Source organism: Bombyx mori, chromosome 7, assembly GCF_030269925.1.
Source record: "Bombyx mori chromosome 7, ASM3026992v2".
In the NCBI taxonomy this organism is placed as follows: Eukaryota; Metazoa; Arthropoda; class Insecta; order Lepidoptera; family Bombycidae; genus Bombyx; species Bombyx mori.
Genome location: NC_085113.1, coordinates 3,233,523 through 3,258,514, shown reverse-complemented (window position 1 = coordinate 3,258,514; position 24,992 = coordinate 3,233,523). Strand labels below are relative to the sequence as shown.

The following is a 24,992-nucleotide window of genomic DNA, read 5'->3' as shown; positions in this document are numbered from 1 at the left end:
AGGAATCATTGGAGCTTGTTGAGTCAACCGTATTTCTTGGTATAACAGTGGACTCCAAACTGCAGTGGGGACCTCATATTCATAAATTGGCGAGTAAGCTCAGCTCTGCAGCATACGCAGTAAAAAAAATTAAAATGTTAACAAACGCGGACACGGCTCGTTTAGTTTACTTTAGTTACTTCCACAGTGTCATGTCCTATGGCATTTTGCTATGGGGCAATGCGGCCGATGTAGAAATGATATTTATTCTGCAGAAAAGAGCTATACGTGCTATTTATAACATGCACTCAAGGGAATCCCTGAGGGAGAAATTTAAAGAAATTAAAGTTCTCACTATGCCATCCCAGTACATTTTTGAAAATTTGATGTATGTTCGTAAACATATTGAGGAGTTTCCTAAACAGTCGGACATATATAATAGAAATACTAGGAACAAACACAAGCTTGTTGTGCCGATGAGTAGGTTACATAAGATACGAAATTCATTCGGGTGTTTGTCTGTGCGCCTGTACAACAAAATCCCACATGATGTTCAGAACCTACATATACATAGGTTTAAGAAAACTATTAAAGAACATCTGTGCAATAAAGCTTACTATAAAGTCAATGATTATCTAGAAGATTGCACAAAGTGGGAATGAGTTGCTCGCTCCAGGCATTTCAATATTGTAGTAATTGTTACGTTATAATAATCAGTGTAAAAAAATCATATTTAAAAAAAAAAAATATTAAAAAATAAATAAATAATAATTTTATATGTAAAAAAAAAAGACATGCCCGCTGAGTTTCTTGCCAATTCTTCTCAGGACGGAGGCTAGTTCTTGTGAATTGGCGGTAGTTCTTTTGACGTTCAACAAGTATGTACTTTCATTTATGTTGAATAATTTTTTTTTGATTTGATTTGATTTGACTTTTATATATGGGGAAAATAGTTGTTCTAGAGTTTTGTAAAAGCCTTTATTCTTGAACAATAATTTTCATTAAAAACTAAAGCCATCCATTTAAATGTGCATTACATTATTCGTGTTTAATTCCAAAATAGAACTAGATACACCTAATCGTTATAAAGTCCTAGTGTGCATTATTTAACTTATGACCTTGATTACGGCAATGCATCAAGAAACATGAAATTGTTAAAATCCTTATCGTATCCATAGATTCAGCGGTTGGTGCATAACAAACTTAGAACTAAATAAATAGCTCGTTTCGTGAATTAATGGTACTAGAGTCTATTAGGGTCTTAACTGAGTGAGCTGTAGAATAACGATTACATATGTGATGCACAAGCTTGTCATGGCGACAGGAAGAGACGCGTCTAGAGAGACAGCTCGCCAGATGCTAAACGAAAATGGACGTTGAATTACATATTCAAGAGTAATCTCCAATTCGTAGCGAAGCGATTCGTCTGGAAAGAATGGTGTTACGGTTATTGTTAGTATCATGAAAAGGAATCTGACGACTGTGTGAAATGAAACTGGTATAGTATGGTATTAGAGACAACAAAAGCAGATTTATCAATCGTTTGCCTAAAATAATTAACATATCAATATTTGTGTAACTTTAGTACGTTTATTTATAAAGTGAAAAACGAATGCCTTTTTTTGACGCTGGGGAATCACAGTTTACGGGTACCCGTCACGGGTGTAGCGAGCCAGGTTATGTTGGACTCCGGCGTCTCCAGAGGACAAAAGGGAGGGCACGCGCACAGAAGTCCCCGTCCTCTTTCAATTGATCCTAGGATCTAGGATAAAAGTGAGCCTCACAAAACCGGTAGTCGTTTTAACCAAATCTCTAAACTAAATATAAAACAATCATACCTGAACATCTAAGTAGTTGCGAACCAAGGATCTTCTTGATTTTATCTACCGTGTTCTTGGTCAGTTCTGCGAAAACCGCCGGCGCCGTGACGGCCATGCAAGCCAGGATCATATCGAACAATGGTACCAGATTATAGCCGGAAAATTTCTATAAAACAATAGGTTTAGATATACTCAATCAATCAACAATTTCTGAAGAAAGGACACTATTTTAAAATAAATATCTTGAATTATTTACGAAATTTTCGCGAGTTTCGCTAGTCGTAGAGATAGTACAGTAATCATAACGAGACATTAGACATTATTAGTTACCCGTAAAATACCGTAACCGTACCCGTAAAATTTGATAACGCCTACTCATGTGGACTTACTATACGACCTATCACCAGCGAACTTTGACACATTAGGTCAATCATTCATCATCATAGTCGGTTGCTCTTTGCAGAGCAGTCGTGGTCATGTGGAATTCTTGTTTATTAAAGCCTTGACAGATATTTTCTCTCTTTTCACTCGTTATGTAAGGTTTCAGTTAGGTCTTTCTCCTGATCAGTCCAGCGCATGGGAATTCGTCCACGAGATCTCTTGCCATTGACTTAACAACAAGTTTCTCGATATACTCTGCTGGCCGTCAGTCATTAGTCATTCTCAATTGTATTCGAATAATAGCTATCTTGCAGAACCAATAGAACCGACAGATACTATGCATCCAATATCTAGAATGTTCTTAAATACAAGACGTAATAAGACAGCTTCCGAAACCGAAATGAAAATAAACAGGTCTAAATGAAATAAAACTATTTACAAAACTGAGCACAAATGAATATATGTGTGCTTAGAAAGTTCGCCTCTCGTGAGCGCGCAATGGAATATGCAGGCAATTAGCACGATCATGCTTCCTCGCTCACGCTTCCTTGAGATCCACGGGTGTCGTCATTAAGCGTTAATTCTGTACACTGCGTGCAATGAAAAAGCATTCGTTTATTTTGAAATAAAATTTATTATCTTCTTAGTTAAAAATCACCCGTCAATTGTCTCGTTTCGGTTTCGGTAGCAGATCTAAAACAACTTCCTTTTAATTAATCAAATATATTACCGATTTGTAAATCACGGTGATGACAAAATAAACGTAGCATATTATTTTCGGAACGTGACATAGGCAAGTGACGGTTAACTGAAACAAAATGTAATTCATTAATATTTTACATTTCCGAATAATTATTCAATCAGTGCATTATTGAGTAATTTATCAGGTAGTTAACAAGAATTTTAGATTCTAAATAGAATAATAAAAAAATGCATCCTTTTATGAATTGAACTGAATTATAATTAGTTTGTATAATACGAAGAAGGGGCTAATTGAAAATTACAATTTTTTCGATAAATGAACGCTTAGGCCTATAGTGCCTCTCTATCGCTTGTTCCACGCTCTCGCTTGCACGCTCAGGCGCAGACAGAACGTGACACTTTTTCGTGCGTGCAGCCAGTGTTCTTCGCTTTATCACGTCAAAAAAATAGCTGTTCAATCTCTTACCGTAAATTGTATCTCTTTCTCCGCATCCTTCAAAGTATCAAGCAGATTGTTGTAACAAATTAAGCCCTTTCTAACTCGTTTGATGTGCGAAGCGTTTTCGTTTTTTCCAACTATGTTTACGGGTATCGGATTGTTCGCAAATAATTTTTGTATCGATTTCATGCGCGTGTGCAATGTTGAAAACATGATCGTCATTAAAATGTGCCCCGTGTTAGCTGAGAGCATTATTATAAAAGCGCAAAATGTTACAAACTTGCTTTGGTATGCTAAAAAGTGTATCAAAACTGTAAAGAGCCTCATAAACAAGGTGATGAGTAAGAAAAAACAAACTCGCTTAGTGTACAATGGTATTTGCTTGAAGCCACTGAGGAGATCGAAGGTTTTAATGGTGCTACAAAATCTAAAAAAGAATCCGTATTGAGTGAACTGTGACAATATTGAATATAAAACAGATTCGATAACATGAAAATAGAAAGGGTTAAACTCAAAATTTGGACACAGACAAATAGTTATAGCAATACTAAATAAACGATGGATTGAAGAGACAACATTTGAAGAATCCGTTTGGACATAGTGTCCGCAAATCATGAGTAATATCTTTATCATTCGTTCAAAACTGAATAGCTTGAAGCGTGACTTTTTGGATCTCAGATACATTTTGGTGTTTCACGAATGCGAAACAGTCAAGAAGTGGAAAGATCAATCGTCGCAATGGACGTTATTAAAATACATGCTCAATCGATAGATGCTATCTTTTATTTTATATTTTTACTGTTTGTAATATAGTCGCTATTAATTTATCAAATGTAATTAAATGGATTATAATTTGCTTAATGGACGGTTTTTAAATAATATTGACTTTACCATTGATTCGGAATGCATATCTCTCAATATGCATATATTATAAAATACAAAAAACATACAATTTTTTTATTAGTACATTATTATACACCAGTATTATAACAAATAGAAACAGATGTTACTAAGCAAAGTTATGTTACCAAAGATCATTCAACATTAAGATCCGTTCATTAATATTTTATTATATTTCTTATCTTTATTTAATATAATAATATTTTCATATTTAATTTCGTATGCTGTTCAAATTTGAACCATGCTTAAGCACGAGATTAAAGTCTTAGTTATTATAATGACAGATATTCTACTGCTTAAATCGGAATAAGAAGAATATTGGCGCCAACTAGTGTGGACTTTTCGAAAACTTCGGAAAACGTGTATGACGTTTTACCGTTTTATCATTAACCTTATCAAACACTTGTTACGTAGGTGCTTTATATTTTTTTACCTTCCTTTTGGGTTTGAATTTCAAAAAGACTTTATTTCTAATTTTGTTATACATTTCTATTATTAGTTTTTCTTCTCCATAGCGGTCCAGCTGTTTTCTTAATCTGGTCTTCCCACCTTTTTTTTCTGTCGTCCTTTCTTTGTTTCTAGTAGATACCACATAATGATATCTGTTGACTAATTTTGTGTCTCAATCCTGATCATATGATCTATCCAGTACAAATTAAATTTGTTTTCTTTATGTGTAGCATCAGTAATTTGGGTTTTTTCTTATACGATTTAAATTGATTTTCCCGTATAGTATTTGGGATATAATGTATATAAATGAGCGTACACAAAGTTAGCAAGCACCCTTTCAAACTTCAAACAGATCTCCTGGTCATCTCGTAGTTGTTTAATGAAATGTTTTATTTATTTATTTATTTATTTATTTATTTATTTATTTATTTATTTATTTATTAAGTTGCACCAACAAAGTGATCATCAATACAAAACATTGACAAATTGACAAAAGTTCATGGCTGATGTCACCTCAATTATAGGTGCAATCGACAGTGCATTAACATCAAAAATAAAAAAAATATACAGCTAAGATTTGAATTTTTTTCTTTATACAAATTTTCTAAATGTCCTAAATGCGATTCAGGTTTTTGGCAAATAACTTCTACATTACGATAGCTCAAGTTACATTTTTATGTTTTGGTATTATTTTGTATCAGCCTTTATCCAACAGTTGTAGTTCCCCAATTTTATATATCTGAATCATTAAATTTTGAATACGTCAATGTTTTTTTTTTAATAAAAACAAACTACCGTAGAACTAAAAACAAGTTTTGAGTTTATTCGGCTTGTCAGTTTCAACTAGGGATATTTGTTGTTTACTGATCTTCTTTTACAGATTTAGGTATCTTGGCTTTAAATGAAAACTGTGTACATGTTATCACACGTCGTATATACTCGTATGTATTAGTCAAAAACCACGACAGTGTTTTCGTGCCAAATCTTAAATTCTTAATTACTTTTATATATTGGGGAAAAAAATGTTCTATAGTTCTGTAAAATCCTTTATTTTTGAACAATAAATTTCATTAAAAACTAATACCATCTATTTGATTGTGTATTACATTATTGGTGTTTAATTACAGAATAGAACTAGACACATCCAATCGTTATAAAGTCCTAGTATGCATCATTTAACTTGTGACCTTGATTACGCTAATGCATCAAGAAACATGAAGTGGTTGTTACACAATTATGAAATTCGATAAAACGAGACAGTGGATTTAGTTATTTAAAAAAATAATCAACTGGAAAAGAAACTATTTCATTAGTAACGAATAAAATAGATGAAGTTGACTAGAGTGTTTCCTGTTCACTTCGCTTGGTAGTGATGGCTCACAAAATCGCTACAGTTGGACCGACCAACGCAACCGCGACAGTAAAAAACAACAAAAGAAAATTGAAAATTTCCAAGCGTGTCACAATATTCAAAGTCGTGAGATGTCTTCGATTCATCTTAGGACACTACACAGAGCTAACCTCGTCAAAACTGAAGGCGTTTCTGATTAAGTGCTGTAGTCTTTTACTAGCCGTCATTATTATTTATGCACCGTTGAATTACATCAAAATGGCTTATGTTATGGGCTTAATTGAATACCTGCTCTTCGTTCTGTTATCTTTGTTCACAGGAGACGAATATTTCTACAAGTTTCACAACTCTATTAAAAGCATCGACGTACTCATGGGCTACAAGAGAGGAAAGATCATTGATTCAAACGCTATCATTTTTCTGTTGTCGGTCATTACGATTATGCGTATAGTAATTATTTATTGTCGTTCTACTGTTTTGGCATTTAGGTTCACTATTATAGGAGTCTATTTAGCTATTTTCTCCCTAAGAATCAGTTATATGTTGATTACTGTCATCTTTTTCGCAATGTACCATCGTATGAAGTTTTTGAGGAAGAAATTTGAGATTATTACCATACCCGTAACGATAATCGGAAAGCAGAAAGTTGCATCGAAAATACGTTTGATTAGAAAATATTTAATCAACTATCATCATTTGCTTGATTGTTTACGAGATATCAACGGGGGATTGCAGTACTTTGTAAGTTTTATTTGTACCAGATTTGTTATGACTGATAAGTAAAATCTAATTTTTTGTTGCCTGAAGTAGCTACCGTTACTCAATATCTTATCTTTATTGTCAGCAGCGCCAGGGGCAAAGCAGAGCCGCCCCTTACCATCTAAATATCTTATCCTTTTACAAGGCAATCAACCGGCACTATAAAAGGTTACAGTTTTCTTAATACAATAACACGTTGTCTTTTCAGCTTGCAATCATGATTGCGTGCAACCTTCCAAAATACATATTCTTTGCTTATTCTGCTATCAAAATACAAGTACTCGAGGTAAGATTAACTTAAAAATCTCCGTAGAGCTGTGCTTTAAATCGCCTCTTTTAAATGAGTAGCAATTTTAGTAACGTAATAATTGTTATTTTTTACGACAGCACATCACAATCCATTCCGCTGTACAAAATGTTGAAATGTTTGAAGGATTCCTATTCGTTGTGGTACCGGCTATTTTCGCTGAATTAACCACGGCAGAGGTTGAAAGGATCATAGACGTCATCAATAGACAATTGTTGCGGTGCACGGGTATGTGACAGATGATAATATAATTAAGTTAAATGGCTTTGAATATCTCTTTGATTGCGATTGAATGTTCTTTTGTAATAGGGCCGGTATGTTTATGAGAAACGACCTCCCCTCCATTTTTAAGTACATATTGAGATATGAGAAACTAATAACAAGCCATCTAGTGCCCGACTTTCACTAGTGACCGAAGTTTCACTTCAATAAAATATATTTTTATTTATAAAGATCTTAACGAGTTGGCGTTTCATCAATCACCTTGAAACTGCGTCATGATTTTAAAGTTCCAAAAATGTATTCTCGAATAAATATCCGTACATATTACAGATGAGCATATGGAATTGGAGTTGAAGGTTGCTTTAGAGTTCATAAGGAGACGTCCATTCGACTATGTCATCTGGCGAACCGTTCCACTCAACGCTTCTTTGCCGATAGCAATCATAAGCCTGTGTATTACATATGTCGTTATAGTCATACAATTAACGCAATTTCATGATAATTTTTAAGTAACAGTATTTGGGTAATATACGTATATGCTGTGTGCTGTTATTTAAAAAAATCCAAGTATGTATTAGCACTCAATGAGACAAGTGCATACATAGCCTTCGCATTTAGGTTTTTATCGACTGCTTAAAATATCTTATTATGAAATTAGAATTTATTGCTTCTATATGTTATACAGTATGTTGTTTCTCGGATTCAGTGTTAATACATTCATTTACTAAGAGCACATTTTTATTAATATGGATAAAATATATTTTTTTCTGTGAAATATAAAAACATCTATAAATTTCTGGTTTTTCCTTCTTTTATTATTTCAAATAGCACTTCAATGAATTACCATATGAGAGAGAAAGAAGTGACTGTTGAGTTGACGGCTTATGAAAGAAAATTGAAGAGAAAAAGTAGCAGTGCGGACCCCACCTAGTGGGATAAAGTCATGAGAAAGAAGAAGAAAACTTCAGTATGTTGCTTAAAAAAACAAGATTTTTATTTTATTTATTTCAATTACAAGCCAATTTACTACTACTAGTACTTAGTTAACCAGTAATTTAAAAACAAAGAAGCGACATTAAAATTCTATTTTAATAGTAAGTAAAACATTATAATAATAAATTGAAATTAGTTTCATATCTTCTTGTTTTTTCATCTCTGCCACCCCTGCTTTATTGACATTCCACAATTTCGCACCACTTTCCAAACAGTGCAAGCGCGCCAAATTTTTCTACAAGTATAGGCCGATGTCTTTATATCTTTGGACATAGTGGATGGATGCTCGTGCAATGAGATTTGTAGCACGAAACGGTATGACTGTTCCAAGACGTCTTCACTCTTCCTAAGTCAGGCAACGAATGTACTTATGTATATCAAAAGCTATCTATGGCTTCTACAACTCAAGCGATGACAACTTGATTCTGTCGAAGCACACCATCTGAAGTGAGCCGACGTTTGACGAGTAGTTGCGGCACGCATCCACTAGGTGGCGCGCTTCGTTTCGGTCCGCATTATATTATCCGGTTCCCAATACAAGGGGTCAGTGATCCTTAATTACGAGCTTACTGTGAGATAGGCAAAAACATTGGTAACAAATTCAATGCTCATGGTAAAATTCAGTAAAACAGTGGTATAGACAATGCTGTAATATATTAAAACTTTGCTTTGCTTAGTTTACAACTTCTAATCGATTCTTCTAACTACTAATCTAATTCTATTTTTAATTTTATTCGAATCGAAAATAGAACGATAAAATGTGTTTTAAATCGTGCAAGAAAATTATATTTCAATGTAACTCTATGGATCCATCACATTTCTTATCTCTTTCTGAAGAAGAAGTCAGGCAATACAATTTTAGTTTTTCTGAATGTACATCGAAGCATAGGAAGCAGTCTTATAAAACTAGGGTCCTAGAAATTGGTAATGGTAATATTTTTACTACAATAAAAACGTGGTCCGGTTTTGGTTTACAAAATCAAACTGGCTAAGTCGAGAAATGTAAAAGTTGAATCAAGACAATAACGTAGGTGATGATTAAGCTAACGATGCCGATAGGGACTGAAGTGTCCAAGGGAATGGCCCTCCAGAGGATGTACTTGAAAGGACGGTGGCAGATGTACAGCAAAGTGATATTCAGTTCGAAGCGAAGGGAATTATCTGAAATCAATGTTTAATTAGATCGAAATGTTTTTGTCCAATGAAGAGTTCATGGTCTTTCTGGAGCTTAGTGATCCATCATATATCACAAGGTGAGTGTCGCAGCTCATATTGAGAGATGAGATTGAAGTTTAAATAGTAAAAAAGGCAGCATTGTGATCCGTGCCGGTATGGGTGTTAATTGAACAAGAGCATGATCAAAACACAATAAACTGTTGTCAACTCACTGTCATGTTCAAAACAGTGTGATGCTTTAGGAATACCAGATTCAGAAACATGGAATACCATTGTAAGCAGGCAAACTTGTGGCCCACCTGTTCTACTCTAATTACTATCGCTTAAGGACATTGGCAATGCCAAAGGATAAAGATGCCAATATTAGCTGTGAAAAAGTAATGCGTTTTGGTATTAACGAACCGTCATTCCAATGTTATTGCTAACCTTATTGGGTATCACCAGATGGACCTTAAGCAGTTTTTCTTGCATTAATAAAAAATACTGCACAGAATATTACTTAGAACGGCTTTTGTGGTTTTAGGGTTAACACTCTTGTTTATTTCCCTGAGTATTGCTCATTTTCGTCTGCCCGTTTTCAGATAAGAAGCGAACACATTTTAAACGTCAATTGCTTTCATTAACGTCTCTCGGATGCTACTGGAAATGCTGTGTTTCCGCATCAGGAACGATTTCAGAAGCTAGAATGAAATGCTTTTATGCTACCACACGTAACCGATGCGTGTTCTAACTCCGCAGAGTGCGAGCTAATTCCGTTGGCGTTCTAGTGACCATAGTCGGAAGACTGCACTTCTTTTACATGAATAACCACATTGAGATACCCGTGAGTGGATCGAGTAAGTTGTAAAGTCGATAATATTATACGGGTCTTGAATGAATATTAATAACAATTAAGACAAAACAAAACCTCACCTACCAGAACATTGTATCAGATGCTTTGTTAAAATAGCTTTGATTTTTTCAACCTCATTCGTTATCATTTCGCAGAGCATAGCTGGAAACGACATTACTACGATGCTTAATATAATTTCCGTGGGATCTACGATGTCCATCGCGAAATTGTTATCGATCTGCGAAGTGAATGCATTTTATTCAAATACAATTTTTTCAATTTCAATTTCAATGGACATAGGGCTTATTTTAAGTCCGCACGAGTAAATAAAACCATCCTGCCTCTTTTCAATGCCGAGTAGTCGTTTGGAGTGTTGTATAAAGTGAACGACGGTATCCATATTGTGACAGCATAGGCGTGGGCTCCGGTAGCCATTTTAGACTATATGGACCATGATGACCAAACAACCACCCTAACTGGGCTGCCAGTCGCAACCGTCTTACGAGAAGCTGAGGACCGGATGTGGTGGAAACAGCTCACGAGACAGGCCACGGTCAAGTTTCAGGGACAAGACCTTCAGTAATGAAGAAGCGACGAAGAAGAAAGGGCCATGAACTTATTCAGTCATTTATGAAATAAATAAAAATTGTTTCCAAGTATTATTTCTTCCATGAATCTTAAGCTGTGACAAAAACACCCTTCTTTAAGTTTCAGCGGGTGTTACATCTCTTTTCAAGCGAAGTTTGGAATAAGTATTGAAGTCTCAAGGTAGGTGGTAGAACGTATTGTGAGTCCACACCACCACCCTGCCTATTTCTGCGGTGAAGCAGTTTTGCGTTTCGTTTTGAAGGGTGGGGCAGCCGTTGTACTGTAAATGGCGGCACTTACGTTGTATGGGCTCCGGTAACCACTTAACACCAGGTGGGCCGTGAGCTCGTCCACCCATCTAAGTTATATAAAAAAAGATAGTGACACGGTTGTATCGATTCCCAAGAGCTGTGACCAATATCCGTCACGTGAGCTTTAAGCTCAAGCATGAGTGTTGGCAACAAAAACACTTGTTTTTACTGTTACCGTACAGCACTATTATTAAATTGAAATATCTTATCAACGGAATTACAATTGAAATTGCTATTCGAAAAGCAGAAAGAAAGAAAGCGTTTAGCTTGCATTTTACCTTGACAAAGTAAGTTTTTATTGAATCGTAGCACAGCAGAACAGCTTTTGGAAATTTCAATAAAAGCGTTACTGAAAGCTGGAAATAGAAATGTTTATAAGCTATTACAAATCAATTCATAATTATTTTAAAACTAGTTTTATGGCATAATCTTGACCTTTGAACTGTTCGAATACTTCACATTTGCCGTTTTTTTTTCGATGACAGAAACAGTACAGTATTCAAAATGTCAATTCGGAGATCAACAAACAAGTGACTGAATTTGAAAATGGAATTCGATATTTTTATAGAATTGATTTGAATTTAGAATTTGTTGCCAGTCTTCATAAATGACATTTCCAATAACGAGCATTGAAAAATGGCAATTTAATTGGTATGTAAAAAAATATTATTCATAAACGCGAATGTTTGTGAAGTATAAGATAAATCCTTTTAACTCTTTCTGTTTGAAACTACAATAATAATATTCTCATAAGTCGAGGTGTGAATGTAGGTTCCCTATAGACTCCAAAATGGCTGGACTGTTTTCGACTAAATTTTTCAGATTGCCCTTTCGTAGCGATCGGATCAAATTAAAATTAAAACTCGACCAGCAAAATGGGTCGGGTTTGACTGGCTTATAAATTACAATAGCATAGGGAACATGGCGCGACCAACGTACCGTTATACAGAATTGAGAAAATATATTTAAAAAAAAGATTTTAATATGAAATAGACATACAAAGTTTTACGACGACAATGACAGCAACCGTGCCGTGTTGAATTAGGAATAGAACTGACTGGATAGGGAGGGGATTGCTCTCTAATAAAGGATCATAAGTGATGATGATATTTGGGAAAGGTGATGATGGAAGAAAAGCTTCAAGAAAAAAAGGGACCATAGCGTATTATAACAGTACGATAGGTTTCGATCGAGTTGTTTCAAAAAGTTGATGTGTTATATACATTAAGCGGTAACGCAGCATGATCTGGTTCCACTAGATCAAAATAGATTCTGGAGCTAACTGGTCGCACCCATTATGACACATCCCAGCCCACTCCAGTAGGTAGCATTATCCTGCATATTTCTACCGTAGAACAGTTATATCAATAATTAGTTTAAACTAGTTTAAATTAATCTTAGGCCAAGTTACATTAAGTAAAATAATGTTAAAATACTTATGAATTAATTTAAAAAAATATTTCATATATATAAATAAACTCACCGAATATTGAACGCAATGGTTGACGCTGTCTAGATTATCTAGAAGATTGCTGTAATAGCGAAATGCATTCCGGACTAGTCTGACTTTTGGAGCAACTTCGTTTTTTCCAATTATATTTATGGGCACAGTCATAGCTTCCAGGGATTTCCTTAGTAGATTCATACGATTGTTCAACAGCCCAAAAACATTCATAATAGTCAGACTATTGAGATCATTGGAAAATACAATACAACCAACGTATAGGACCACTTGATATTTATCAAATGGAAACAAAAAGCCGAAATAAATAGTTATAGCCGTCCTTGTTATTACCGTAATAATGATGGCGATGAAAACGTCGATTGTTATTATCGGCAGTTTCTTAAATCCCATTATTTTATCGCACGTTTTAATGCTGTTGCAATATTTAAAGATGTATCCCTCAGAGGTGGCATAATTCAAAATCTTATTTAAGATATATTCGGTCAGTGACAGCATATATGGCGAATCGTTTTTTAATCTTTTACCGCACATTACCGATAGCAAAATTGTAAACGTACTGCAGTAAGACTTGACCAGGAAATTGATGTATCTGTTTGAGCTAAGACGAAAATAGTTGCCGAAGACGAGACGAAATAACATCAATATCTTTAGAACTGGAAGCGATTTTGGCGCTTTTGTCATTATTTTGTATTTAAACACCATATTTTTTATGTTGTTCCAAGTGTTATCGAAGGGAACGGTAGACAATATTGTCACACATCAATTTTAGTGGTGGCTATTTCGGGTCTTGATCAAATGAATTTAAAAAGAAGATAACAATGAAGCACTGTAATTACAACTGACGTTGGTAATAATTACTCGTGTTATTAATATTTACTATTCTTGTGACGCAGGGGGGTGTCGAGTGTCAATTCAGCAGTAGCTAGGGCAAAGGTTTAAATCTCTTTAAAGTAATCTTGACAGATGAGCTTAAGGGCCGTGATATTAGGTGGTTATTGGCGATTACAGACGACATAACATTGGAAAGTAAATTAAATTACTTTTCTTTTTTTTTTGCTTAAATGGGTGGACGAGCTCACAGCCCACCTGATGTTAAGTGATTACTGGAGCCCATAGTCATCTACAACGTAGACGTGCCACCCACCTTGAGATACAAGTTCTAAAGTCTCAGTATAGTTACAACGGCTGCCCCACCCTTCAAACCGAAACGCATTACTGCTTCACGGCAGAAATAGGCAGGGCGGTGGTACCTATCCGCGCGGACTCACAAGTGGTCCTACCACCAGTAATTACGCAAATTATAATTTTGCAGGTTTGATTTTTATTACACGATGTTATTCCTTCACCGTGGAAGTCAATCGTGAACATTTGTTGAGTACGTATTTCATTAGAAAAATTGGTACCCCGCCTGAGATTCGAACACTGGTGCATCGCTTCAACACGAATGCACCGGACGGACGTCTTATCCTTTAGGCCACGACGACTTCAAACTTTGTGTTGAAGATATATTTTTTGTATTGCCTTTGTAGACACACGGTTATATGGTCCGCAAAAACCGTGAGCCATTACCGTCGCTAATGGGCTTCAGCAATGTCAGGAGTACAGTCAAATGACTGCCAGCTGATGAGAACTCTTCTGGAACCTTGTTTGAAAAAGGACACGTGATACGCTCACGAAATACCCCAGTTCAATCTAAAGCCAATACAGGAAAATAGATTTTTGAAAACGCATTGTGGATGAACTCAGTAGTTATAGGCAGTATGGATGAACTCCGGTCCGGTGGAAAGAGGACATTTCAAATAGTTAGACCCAGAAGTTCCAGACGATCCGTGAAAACGAGATAATGGATAATTCGAACAGGCCCCGAGTTGTTAGATACAGGTTCTAACCCAGCCAGATATCCCAAAGGACAAAAAGAGTCAAGTCAATCTTCAACATTTCTCATTGCACTGGCAATATGCTTATGTATGTAAATGGACCTGAAGGCGGGGAACAATAAAATGCGGTTTTCCCTAACTAGTGTCTAAATATTCAACACTGGCAAGTTCCCGCATTGAGCTAACGATATCACTAGAGTTTGCGCGACTCAATTTAGCTGAACTTCGGGGCAATTTGTGCAAATTGGCTCGGGAAGGAGTTGTAAGGCGCTATCGGAAGTTTCGAACCGCTAATGCGTTATACTAACCTGCTATTCTCGGTGAGATATTCAAGACCCTATAAGAGAAAACGAAGTTTTTATACCGGATAGTTGTGGAAATATTCCGACAATTAGCATGTGTTAAAACTAACTAAGTACGAAAAGTGTTTGAATCTATTTTTTTTTTTTTCGAATACCTGGGATTCTTTATTCGAAGATTTGGCGAATTTACATTTTGATTAGACCACATTAACAGATAGAGGCCAGTAGTTTCAAGTATAACAAATAAAGCAAAAAGTCGTCGTGGTCTAAAGAATAAGACGTCTGGTGCATCCGTATCTAGCGATGCAACGGTGTTGGAATCCCGCAGGCAGATACCAATTCTTCTAATGAAATACGTACTCAACCAATGTTCACGATTGACTTCCATGGTGAAGGAATAACATCGTGTAATAAAAATCTAAGTATCTAAATCTTGGCTATGCCTGCCTTGTTTATACCCGTAGGCGTAACCACTCGCTATCGGCTGGGCCGTATGTTCATCGGCTTACATGGGCAATAAAAGTAAAGATACCTTTATTATTATTTATTTTTATTTGGTGGCATTAATCTTATGATATCTGTGGGACCCATGGGCTCCATGGATAACTTATTACCAGGTGGATCGTTCGAGCCTTATCCATCTTAGCAATAACAATAAACAAGAGCGCTCCGCCTTGGATTTTGTTTGGATGATACATATTATAGCAATGAGTAACATTAATGTTGATTTCTACTCTTCGAAGAACATTACCCGTTCTACCTTTCAGTGAACATTTTGACAACATGGGTGATTTAATATTGGGCTGAGTCCGTCACATCCATTTCCTGTCGTTCCTGATCGTACCATAAGAATATAATCTAATTTTCGAGAAATAATATGTTCTGAGTTGGGTACACCGCTGCAATGCACTAAGTTCACAATCAGCATGATCCTATGCCAATTGATTGATTACGATGTTTGTGTACAAAATCGTCTTTATGCTGCTGTGGAGCAAGTGTAAAACGTTAGCGATTCCATTTAAAAAAAATGTGTCATATTGTTTCGTTACTGGAATAATTACTACAGAGCGTATTATATGATAAAATATACAATGTTATTATCAATTACTATATACTACTAGCTGATAAGGGAATTTCTAGTGTACAAAAAAAATTAACTTATTGTAAGTGTGTAAGGAAGTGGTAAATGAGTGAAAGAGGCATGTAGCGCTGTGAATGATGAGGGAGTATAAAAATAACAAAACCTCATTCAACCAAATAATGCCTCATTATAACAAAAAAAAATTGTCCAAAAAATAAAAAATAAATGTTAGGGGTGGACAACCCTTATCACGTAGGGGTATGAAAAATAGATAGTAGCCGATTCTCACACCTACTGAACATGCATATAAAATTTCATAAAAATCGGTCAAACCGTTTCAGAGGAGTATGGTAACTAACAGTGTGACACGAGAATTTTATATAATAAGATATTAAAAGAAGAAAAAGCATATTTTCTGAAAAATTAAGAACACACTTATCATAACTTTTGTCACTTTGTTGCCACAGAAACACGGTTTTGTTTGTTTTTAAAATGAATTTTATTATTAACACGCTTTTTACTGTCATTATATTATTCGTTTGTGAATGCTTTACAGTTTTCATGGCCACGTACGACTGAGGTGTTATTCGTCGAAATTTGAATATTGTGCTAATTACCGTGTGGGTAGGCCTTCCACGAGATGAACTGACGATTATTGACGACGATTATGACGAGCTTTGGGGGAGACCCGTGTGCAGTAGTGGACGTCGGTAGACGAACGTCTATTTTTCTGCAAATATCTAGACTTTAAAGTTTCACTTTAAATAGAACTAATAATATCTTGAGATTTGTTAGCCAAATGTCGGAAATAATATAATGACGATAAAAAACGTGAGCAAAAACGTAGTTTTAGTGTAATTACATCTACAAAAGCGAAGACTACTCTAAAGATAGATATACCTTTGATTTGGTTGAGTATATCTCTCCAGACGTATCTCGGGTTGGATTGAGTTGTCTATTTCTTGATGAAACGCCTTGAGTTATTGTTATTGGTTGTAATGAGCAACTGTATAATGTCTTTGAAAAACACGTGAATATAAATTATTAGTTTTTATATTTTGGGATGTGATTATTTTTGAGATATTTTGAGATGTATTTTGATTGATAAGATAAGCAAGATTAATAAGATAACCGTAAAAGTAATTTTAGTATAATTTGATTTGGTTGAGTATACCTCTCCAGACGGATTTCGGGCTGGAATAGTCCGAAATCTGTCTATTTCTTGATGAAATGCCTTGAGATATTGTCATTTGTTGTATTGAGCATCTGTACAATGTCTTTAAAAAAACACGTTTATTTACACTAATAGTTTCTGTATTTTGGGATGTGATTATTTTTGAGATATTTTGAGATGTATATGCATTAGCCCAACAAAAGTTTATGATTTGCGCTCCAACATTTCGTATGAACAAACATTATGGTAATAATATATGTTGACATCGCCGATCTGTTAATGATTTGATCAGGCACGCTTCAGCGGCGTTAATTGAATATTATCATCTGTTTGTTGCATTTGAATATTGAGATTTGCGTGCAGCTAATTGCCTTAAGATACACACATCGAATTCTGGTATACATAATATTTAGATGCTTAGACGTGACCACTTTATAACATCTAGGGACCGTAAACTCATGAAGTGGAAATCTTAAGGTTTTTGAAATAGAAGTTTTTGTTTTGCAAACTAGAGTACACGGTTACTTTGAGGCAGATACGATTAGGTAAATATATATCGTAAAGTAGGGTCAAGGAATACTAGTGGTGGTGAGAACGGTATATATCCAGAATCGAATTTGAAGTATCGCGAATTGTTTCGTGGAATTGTAATTTAAAATTTTCATTATCTTTAAAATACCTTAAAATGCATTGGAAATATATAATTGAGAGTGTGTTTGTTAACTGTTATGTTTGTTGTAAGTATCCATGATCTTAGTTTTTTTTTTACTTTTTAATAAACTGTCTGATTAGTTTTTCGTGATAATTCGTTCTTGATTAAATAAATTATTTATTTCTTCTTTCTTTTTTTTATTTATTATTGATTAGGTGGATGGATGAGCTCACAGCCCACCTGGTGCGAAGTGGTTACTGGAGCCCATAGACATCTATGACATAAATGCGCCACCCACCTTGAAATATAAGTTCTAAGGTCTCAACTATAGTTACAACGGCTGTCCTACCCTTCAAAACGAAACGCATTACTGCTTCACGGCAGCAATAGGTGGTGGTGCCTACCCGTGCGGACTCACAAGAGGTCCTACTACTAGTAAATTCTTCCTTCTTTTTCTTCTTCGTGATAAACTAGGTTGGGGTGCAATACCAAACCGCGAGTACTCCACCATGCAGTACCTCGACATTATGTAGATGCGTAAACTTTTTTTGAAGTAAAACTTCTTTAGGCACGTCGAGAGTAAAATTTAATATGCGATTCATTACAGCTAGAGAGAAAAGATAAAAATTTAGGACAACCGAGAGTGAGAAAATAGACAGAGCGTCTCGCAAACCACTCGACCTTGAAGAGAGGGAGAACGCGAGTTAGGTCGTTTCTCTTATACACATTCTGTTTACGGGCGTCGGCCACTAGATGGCTTGTTATTAGTTTCTGATTGTTTTTTAATGAAGTATTTAAAAAAAAAAAAAACATGTGTGCAATTCACACGTGGTAGAAGTGAAACCTTCCAAAATTAAAATACAATTATCCTAAACGTCTTAAGTATATGTAAAATTTTGTCATTAGTAAGTAATTGTAAGGTAGCGCCCTCTGTGAATTGATATTTTAATTTCACGTATAATCCTAAATTAAAATTCACTACAAGAGCTTTCATACACACGTTAGTATTAAAAAATCTCACAGATGGCGCTGTATTAAATAGTATGTATATTTATGTCTCATTCTTTGCTGGCTTCATCCTACCCATTTTTGTATTTGTGTCTCTTACCTGTCATTTTTTCCGTTGCATCCGGTTTGAAATCACAACGATTCTAAAGAAGTTTTCACTTCAAAAATTACTATATATAATTTAAAATATATATAATAGATCCAGAGGCTGTTTCTATTATACACAGCATTGCCTATTACAAGATAAATTTGATTTAAGGATGAAAAATGAAGAATAACACAATACTAAACACCGCAAAAGAAGTTTCACTTCTTTCACGTGAACCATTTTGTTTTTTTTTCATTTAAATTTAGAATATTTATCCTCCAATGTGGAAATAGTCTGAGCAAGTTTTTAATGTTTTTAATTAACAAATTAAATACAAGTTGCCGTTTGTTCGACGACGACAGTGAGCGAGCTACGTGCGTCTGTCCAGTATTATGACGTCACGCGCGCAAATAACGAGTCCGTGTCTAGTCGTTTCGTATTCTGTAGATTATGAGTCGTGCATATTAATACGAAATGATGCAATAGAGAAATTAGAGTTATTTCGTTCTGGACGGAGTCGATTAGTTTTAGTTGCCACAGTAATGTGTGGCGCGTGAATTTAAATCTGTTTTGTTTTGTTTTGATCGAGTTTAAAAAGAGTAGTTACAGGATGGCCCAAAACGTTGAAAACGGTATCAATAAATATTGCAGCTTCAAGAATATAATTTGAAATAATTGCTTATAAAAATGCTTAGATCCAAGCAATGCCGTCGTGAAGCAGTAATGCGTTTCGGTTTGAAGGATGGGGCAGCCGTTGTAACTATGGCGCATTTACGTTGTAGATGTCTATGGGCTCCAGTAACCACTTTACACCAGGTGGGCTGTTAGCTCGTCCACCCATCTAAGCAATAAATAATAAAAAGCCACGCACTCCATCAAGCTACAAAACGGGATCGTTGGAGACAGCTGTTTGACGGAATCAGACGGAGTCACAATCCTCACCAATGAGGGACCGATTGACGAGGGAGAGAGAAAGAGAGCGGTACCCATATGCGAGATAAATTTTTTCACTGTAATACGCATGCAGATGCAGATTGTTAGGAAAAATTGCAAGCTCACAATATCTACCGCGTAGGATTTTGCGATTTCAAGTGTGATTCAATTTATTTTAGACTTCCCCTTCATAGAGCAAGGTTGGTGACGTCAATCACTTGATCATATTTCTAGATTTCGGTGACTACTTACGGTCAAGTAGGCAAGCCGTGAGCTCGTTTGCGAAAGTAATACTAATAAAATAAAATCGTGATAAAATTCGAAAGTGGGTTCCGTTTTTGCTATTGTACACGGATCTCTAAAAGTCGAAGAACAAAGAAATGCATATTAAAAAGAGAAAAGCTTGAAAACAGTAAACATTACCTGCATATTTCCAGCATCCCCCTCCAGTGTTTCAGGGGGTGATTTTCAAAGGGGCTTTCAAGAGAAAAGGCATGGCGTTGAATAATTGGCGCGTCCCCAAGTTCAATGCACCTGACCTACCCCGTTCTTTGTAGGTAAGTTTGTCAGTAAGTTGATGACATAGTATTTTACTCTGCTGCACTGGTTTTGACATCTACCTACATACACGGGTTGCAACGTTTGCAAGCTATTTCTACGTATTTGAGTAATTTTTTTTATTGATGTTAAGCGTTCATGATCAACTGGAGACCTTATATTTTTAATATACATTAGATTCGAAGAATAGAAAGAAGTTGACAAAAAAGTGGAAGAAATAGAATTCTTAGTTTGATGAATTTTAAAAACGCAGTTTTAATTAATACTATTAACCTTGGGCCTGACCTTAAAGCCTGAGCGCTTATTATATACATGTATGTATCTTACTTAGTCTCCGGTACCAATAACACTCAGAGAATACTAAATTGGGGCCTGGCGACCTTGCGGGATTTTTTTCCCAGTTATTATCTTGAGAAACTATTTCAGTGCAGTATCGTTTTTGATGATAACTAGATTCCATGCGGAGTCTCACGACCGCACAGTTTTATAGCTATCTTTTTTTTTTAGGAAAAATTAATGGTGGCCCTGAGGCCATTCCAGTTTTACCAGGACAGGTGGGCGAGCTAAGGCTCAGCCAGAAGAGGTGGGATTTGCTAACAACTGTCCGAGCGCCTCCGAAGTAGTAGGGGAGCCCAAGCGGGGATTTCGGGATTTACTAAAGCGCGGCAGATTAATATACAGGGGGATACCTTGTACCCATTTGAGTACCTCCACCAAATATGAGCCCCATATATAAGGCGGCGCGTCAAGGATAAAGGATCAGATTAGTAAAAAAAAATCGATCATCAGAAAATCTCGAGCGCGTCAGATTAAGGTAGGGTGAGTTAATTACATGCTTCTTTTTAGGTTCACTTAACACCCCCTTAGAAAATCTGACGCGCTCGATTATGTCCATGCAACAGTATTTTTTTACATTTTTGAAAATCTATAGCCGCTCCCCTCACCAATGAAAACGTCTACATTATATAACATTTTTTTCTTCTTATCATCTAAGCTGTGCATCCCAATAGGTCTCTATAACGCTCGAGTAAATCCTCATTTAGCATCGTGGGCTCCCCTACTAAAGGAGACAACTCAAAGACCTAAAAGCTCAAATACGGTTTTTTCGCGAATGCATCTACTATCGAATCGGAATCACGACCCGCTGAAAAGATCAATTTTGTTTGTATCGCATTCGCAGTTTATCGTGTGTTGTAACAAAATAACATAAAAATCCGTTATTAAAAATCCTTCAATATAAATAAAAATCAAATGAATACATTCCAATGCATTAAGCAATAGCAACAATGTTGTTTAAAAGCCAACTATGAGAGAGGACCGTATAGCAGCGACAATGTTTCGTTTTAAATAGATAGATTGAATCACTGATTTTGCGATCCGATTATCAGGTACGATTTTTTAATCGGATAACTTAAAACAACACCTATAACAATAGATTATTGAAGCTTTGTAATATCGTCGTTGTCAAACCAAAATCTGCTATGTGCACTTTTTGAGATTTTTACTTTTTGACCTTTTCGTATATTTCACAGCCCTATCAACCGTATAAAAAAAACTGTTATGTATCTATCGCTTTAATGTTTATCTATAGCTTTCATTTGATACAGTTCTTAAAAATTCACCTTCATATAAAATTTTATACGAAAATGTTTTTACTCGTTAATTCAAAATAAAGTTTTTGCACATAGCAGATTTTGGATTGAAAGCGACGATATGTTATTTTTGTTATGATGTAATTAATCACGGACTGACAAAAGTGACTTTCAATTCAGATATTAATTGTATTATCTGTGTTTTAAAAGTAAATGCATCTGTTATTCGTAATATTCACTTTATTACCCTACAGCACGACATTCATTTTGGTGGTAAGTTAAGACTGTTTCTCCGAAATTAATCTGATTCATATGGCCTAAATTTTTTTTCACATTTAAGCTTATAAAACATATTTTTACGAAAGATGATAACCTAAGATACAATGTCTGAAAAAGGCACACTTTTTGGTAAAATGGTTTACGAGATAATTAACTTTAAAATTTTTGGGGCCATACGAATCAGAACTACTTTAAATATTTTTTTGAAATATTTAAATATATATTATTAAAAAAAAAAAAACTTGTGCAAGATAGACAATAGTCTGAGGTATGTTTTAAAATTAATTACAGACTGATTTGTCAGTTAGTTACAAAAATAAACCTCAAAACATCGAAAATTTAGGGTTCGGAGAATCACTCTTAATTAAGATTTGAAAGGTCCATTTGGATATAAAGTTTTTTGATTTGAATCGAAAAATCGGACCACGCAACCGACATAGTCTAAGTTTTTTTTGGTTTATGTGTTTTACCCGTAAAATGATCATTCGTATGCGTATTTGCAGTACCATCGACCATCCAGGCTTTCAACTCGAGCCGTAATGGATTTTAAGTACATTGTTTTTGAATGGACAATACAGACGGCGTACGGTTTGCATGGAAATCGCATTTGGATCGAGTTTTTATAGATGAAATGGAAGCGATATGGCGATAAACTATAGAGACGAAAGTCGGAGTCAATTTTCAGTAAAGGCCTTGTATGGGAGGAGAGAGAGAGAAAGTATTCTTTATTGTATACCAAAAAACAAATAAACAGTGCGATACATTAAACACAAAAAAGTACAATTGGCGGTCTTATCGCTAAGGGCGATCTCTTCCAGACAACCATCAGGAGGACAATTTTTTTTTTTTTTTTATTGCCTAGATATGTGGACGAGCTCACAACCCACCTGTTGTTAAGTAGTTACTGGAACCCATAAGACATCTACAACGTAAATGCGCCACACACCTTGAGATATAAGTTCTAAGGTCTCAGTATAGTTACAACGGCTACCCCACCCTTCGAACCGAAACGCATTACTGCTTCACGGCAGAAATAGGCGGGGCGGTGGTACCTACCCGTGCGGACTCACAAGAGGTCCTACCACCAGTAAATCAAGAAAGACAAGAATCATTTGGAAACGAACTACGCGCGGTGTACCATTCCAGTGAAATACATATACACATACATATCTCCGTAAATATACATACAATTAATACAAAGTATTATAATATAATAATAATATATATTAAAAATTAAAAATAATTAAATTAAATTATGGTACAATCATTTTCACTTCTAAATGAAGGTTTCGAAGGTCAATAAGGCTAAGTTAGGACGTATAGTAAAGTCGTATTAAGTAAAGCGGCTCAGTAGACAGATAAAGGATGAAATAATAATACCGTATAATAAAATCAGACCAGCAATTTTAAATAGGATTTTGTGTGGAACCATAACACTGAATTTACTATTTTACAAGTAACGTTTACCTGATGAGCGAAATTCGACCGTAGCTACTGACGATTCAAGGTTTACATTCATTTTGCGTATTATGTGGTTTTTTATGTATATACTAACGGCCCGCCCCGGCTTCGCTTGGGACGTAGCGCACGCGATGTAAAGAATTTTAGGTAATTTTTATACACATGGGGTTACATTATTGGAGTTTAAGTAAGGATCCCTAATTTTTTTGAAAATATAACAGATATAGCCTATGTCACCCGGGGATAGCGTAGCTTTCCAACAGTGAAAGAATTTTTTAAATCGGTTCAGCAGTTTCGAAGCCTATTCAATACAAACAAACAAACAAATCTTTCCTCTTTATAATATTAGTATAGATTTAAATAAAGTAAATTGAAAAAAAAAACGCCCGCGTAACTGTTGGTACTTTTAGAGCGTATTGTAAGGACGCCTAAATAAATTGCGTAAAGCTGTCATTAAATAGAGCCTTAGGAATTTGAAGTGGAGGAGGTCATTGCGAACATCCGTGCGGTCATTAGACAATACGAACCTAATGCATCAGCACTCAAACAATACAGTAACGGCAACTCGGAATCCAGGGGAGCTTTAGGACAAAGGGATTTACAACTTCGTAAGTATGTTTTAGAGGCCACATACACTTAACCTACTACCGGGCTGCTTCTGTAGTCAATCGTTACGAAAAGGCCGCAATATTAAATTGTATTTTTATTTATTGCTTCGTTGGGTGGACGAGGTGTTAAGTGGTTACCGGTGCCCATATACATCTACAAGGTAAATGGCGCAACCTATCTTGAGATATAAGTTTGTCTCAGTAAAGTTACAACGGCTGTCGCGCCCTTCAAGCCAAAATGCTTCACGGCAGAAATAGGCAAGGTGATACTACCTAACCGTGCGGACTCACAAGAGGTTCTACCACGAGTAATTACGCAAATTATAATTTGCGGGTTTGATTTTTACTACACGATGTTATTCCTTCACCGTGGAAGTCAATCGTGAACATTTGTTAAGTACGTATCCTGCAATATTTAGTTTATTTCTGCCTCAGTTACGGTTACAATTCAGTTGAAAAAATAGTTTTCATGTGACGAATTTTACATTACATACATGCGGTTACAATAACGTAGTGGCTTCGTAAGGGGTTGCTAGCTAATCAAAAAGGTAGGCTTTGAACTTGTATACCAAGTTGGATTGACGAACTGTTGAAGATCGCGGCAATCTGCTGGAAAGAGGAGGTGCAGGACTGGTTTGGTATGGCGAGCCTTAGGGGAGGCCTATGTCTAACACTTTCCACCTAATGGGAATGATCTATACTAA

The 24,992-nt window shown here is 35.6% G+C and overlaps 1 protein-coding gene across 1 annotated transcript; it reads right to left on the bottom strand.

The window, feature by feature from the left end:
• Positions 1-943: 943 nt before the first annotated feature.
• LOC134199108 (uncharacterized) lies at positions 944-12,885 on the bottom strand. The gene is made up of 8 exons (XM_062669280.1): positions 12,694-12,885; positions 11,489-11,566; positions 10,396-10,549; positions 9,293-9,464; positions 3,679-3,712; positions 2,911-2,988; positions 1,818-1,965; positions 944-1,405 (listed from the first exon to the last, which is right to left on the bottom strand). Exons 1-8 carry the CDS (start codon positions 12,883-12,885, stop codon positions 1,233-1,235), a joined length of 1,029 nt encoding a protein of 342 aa, XP_062525264.1. The 3' UTR covers positions 944-1,232.
• Between the last annotated feature and the right edge of the window lie 12,107 nt (positions 12,886-24,992).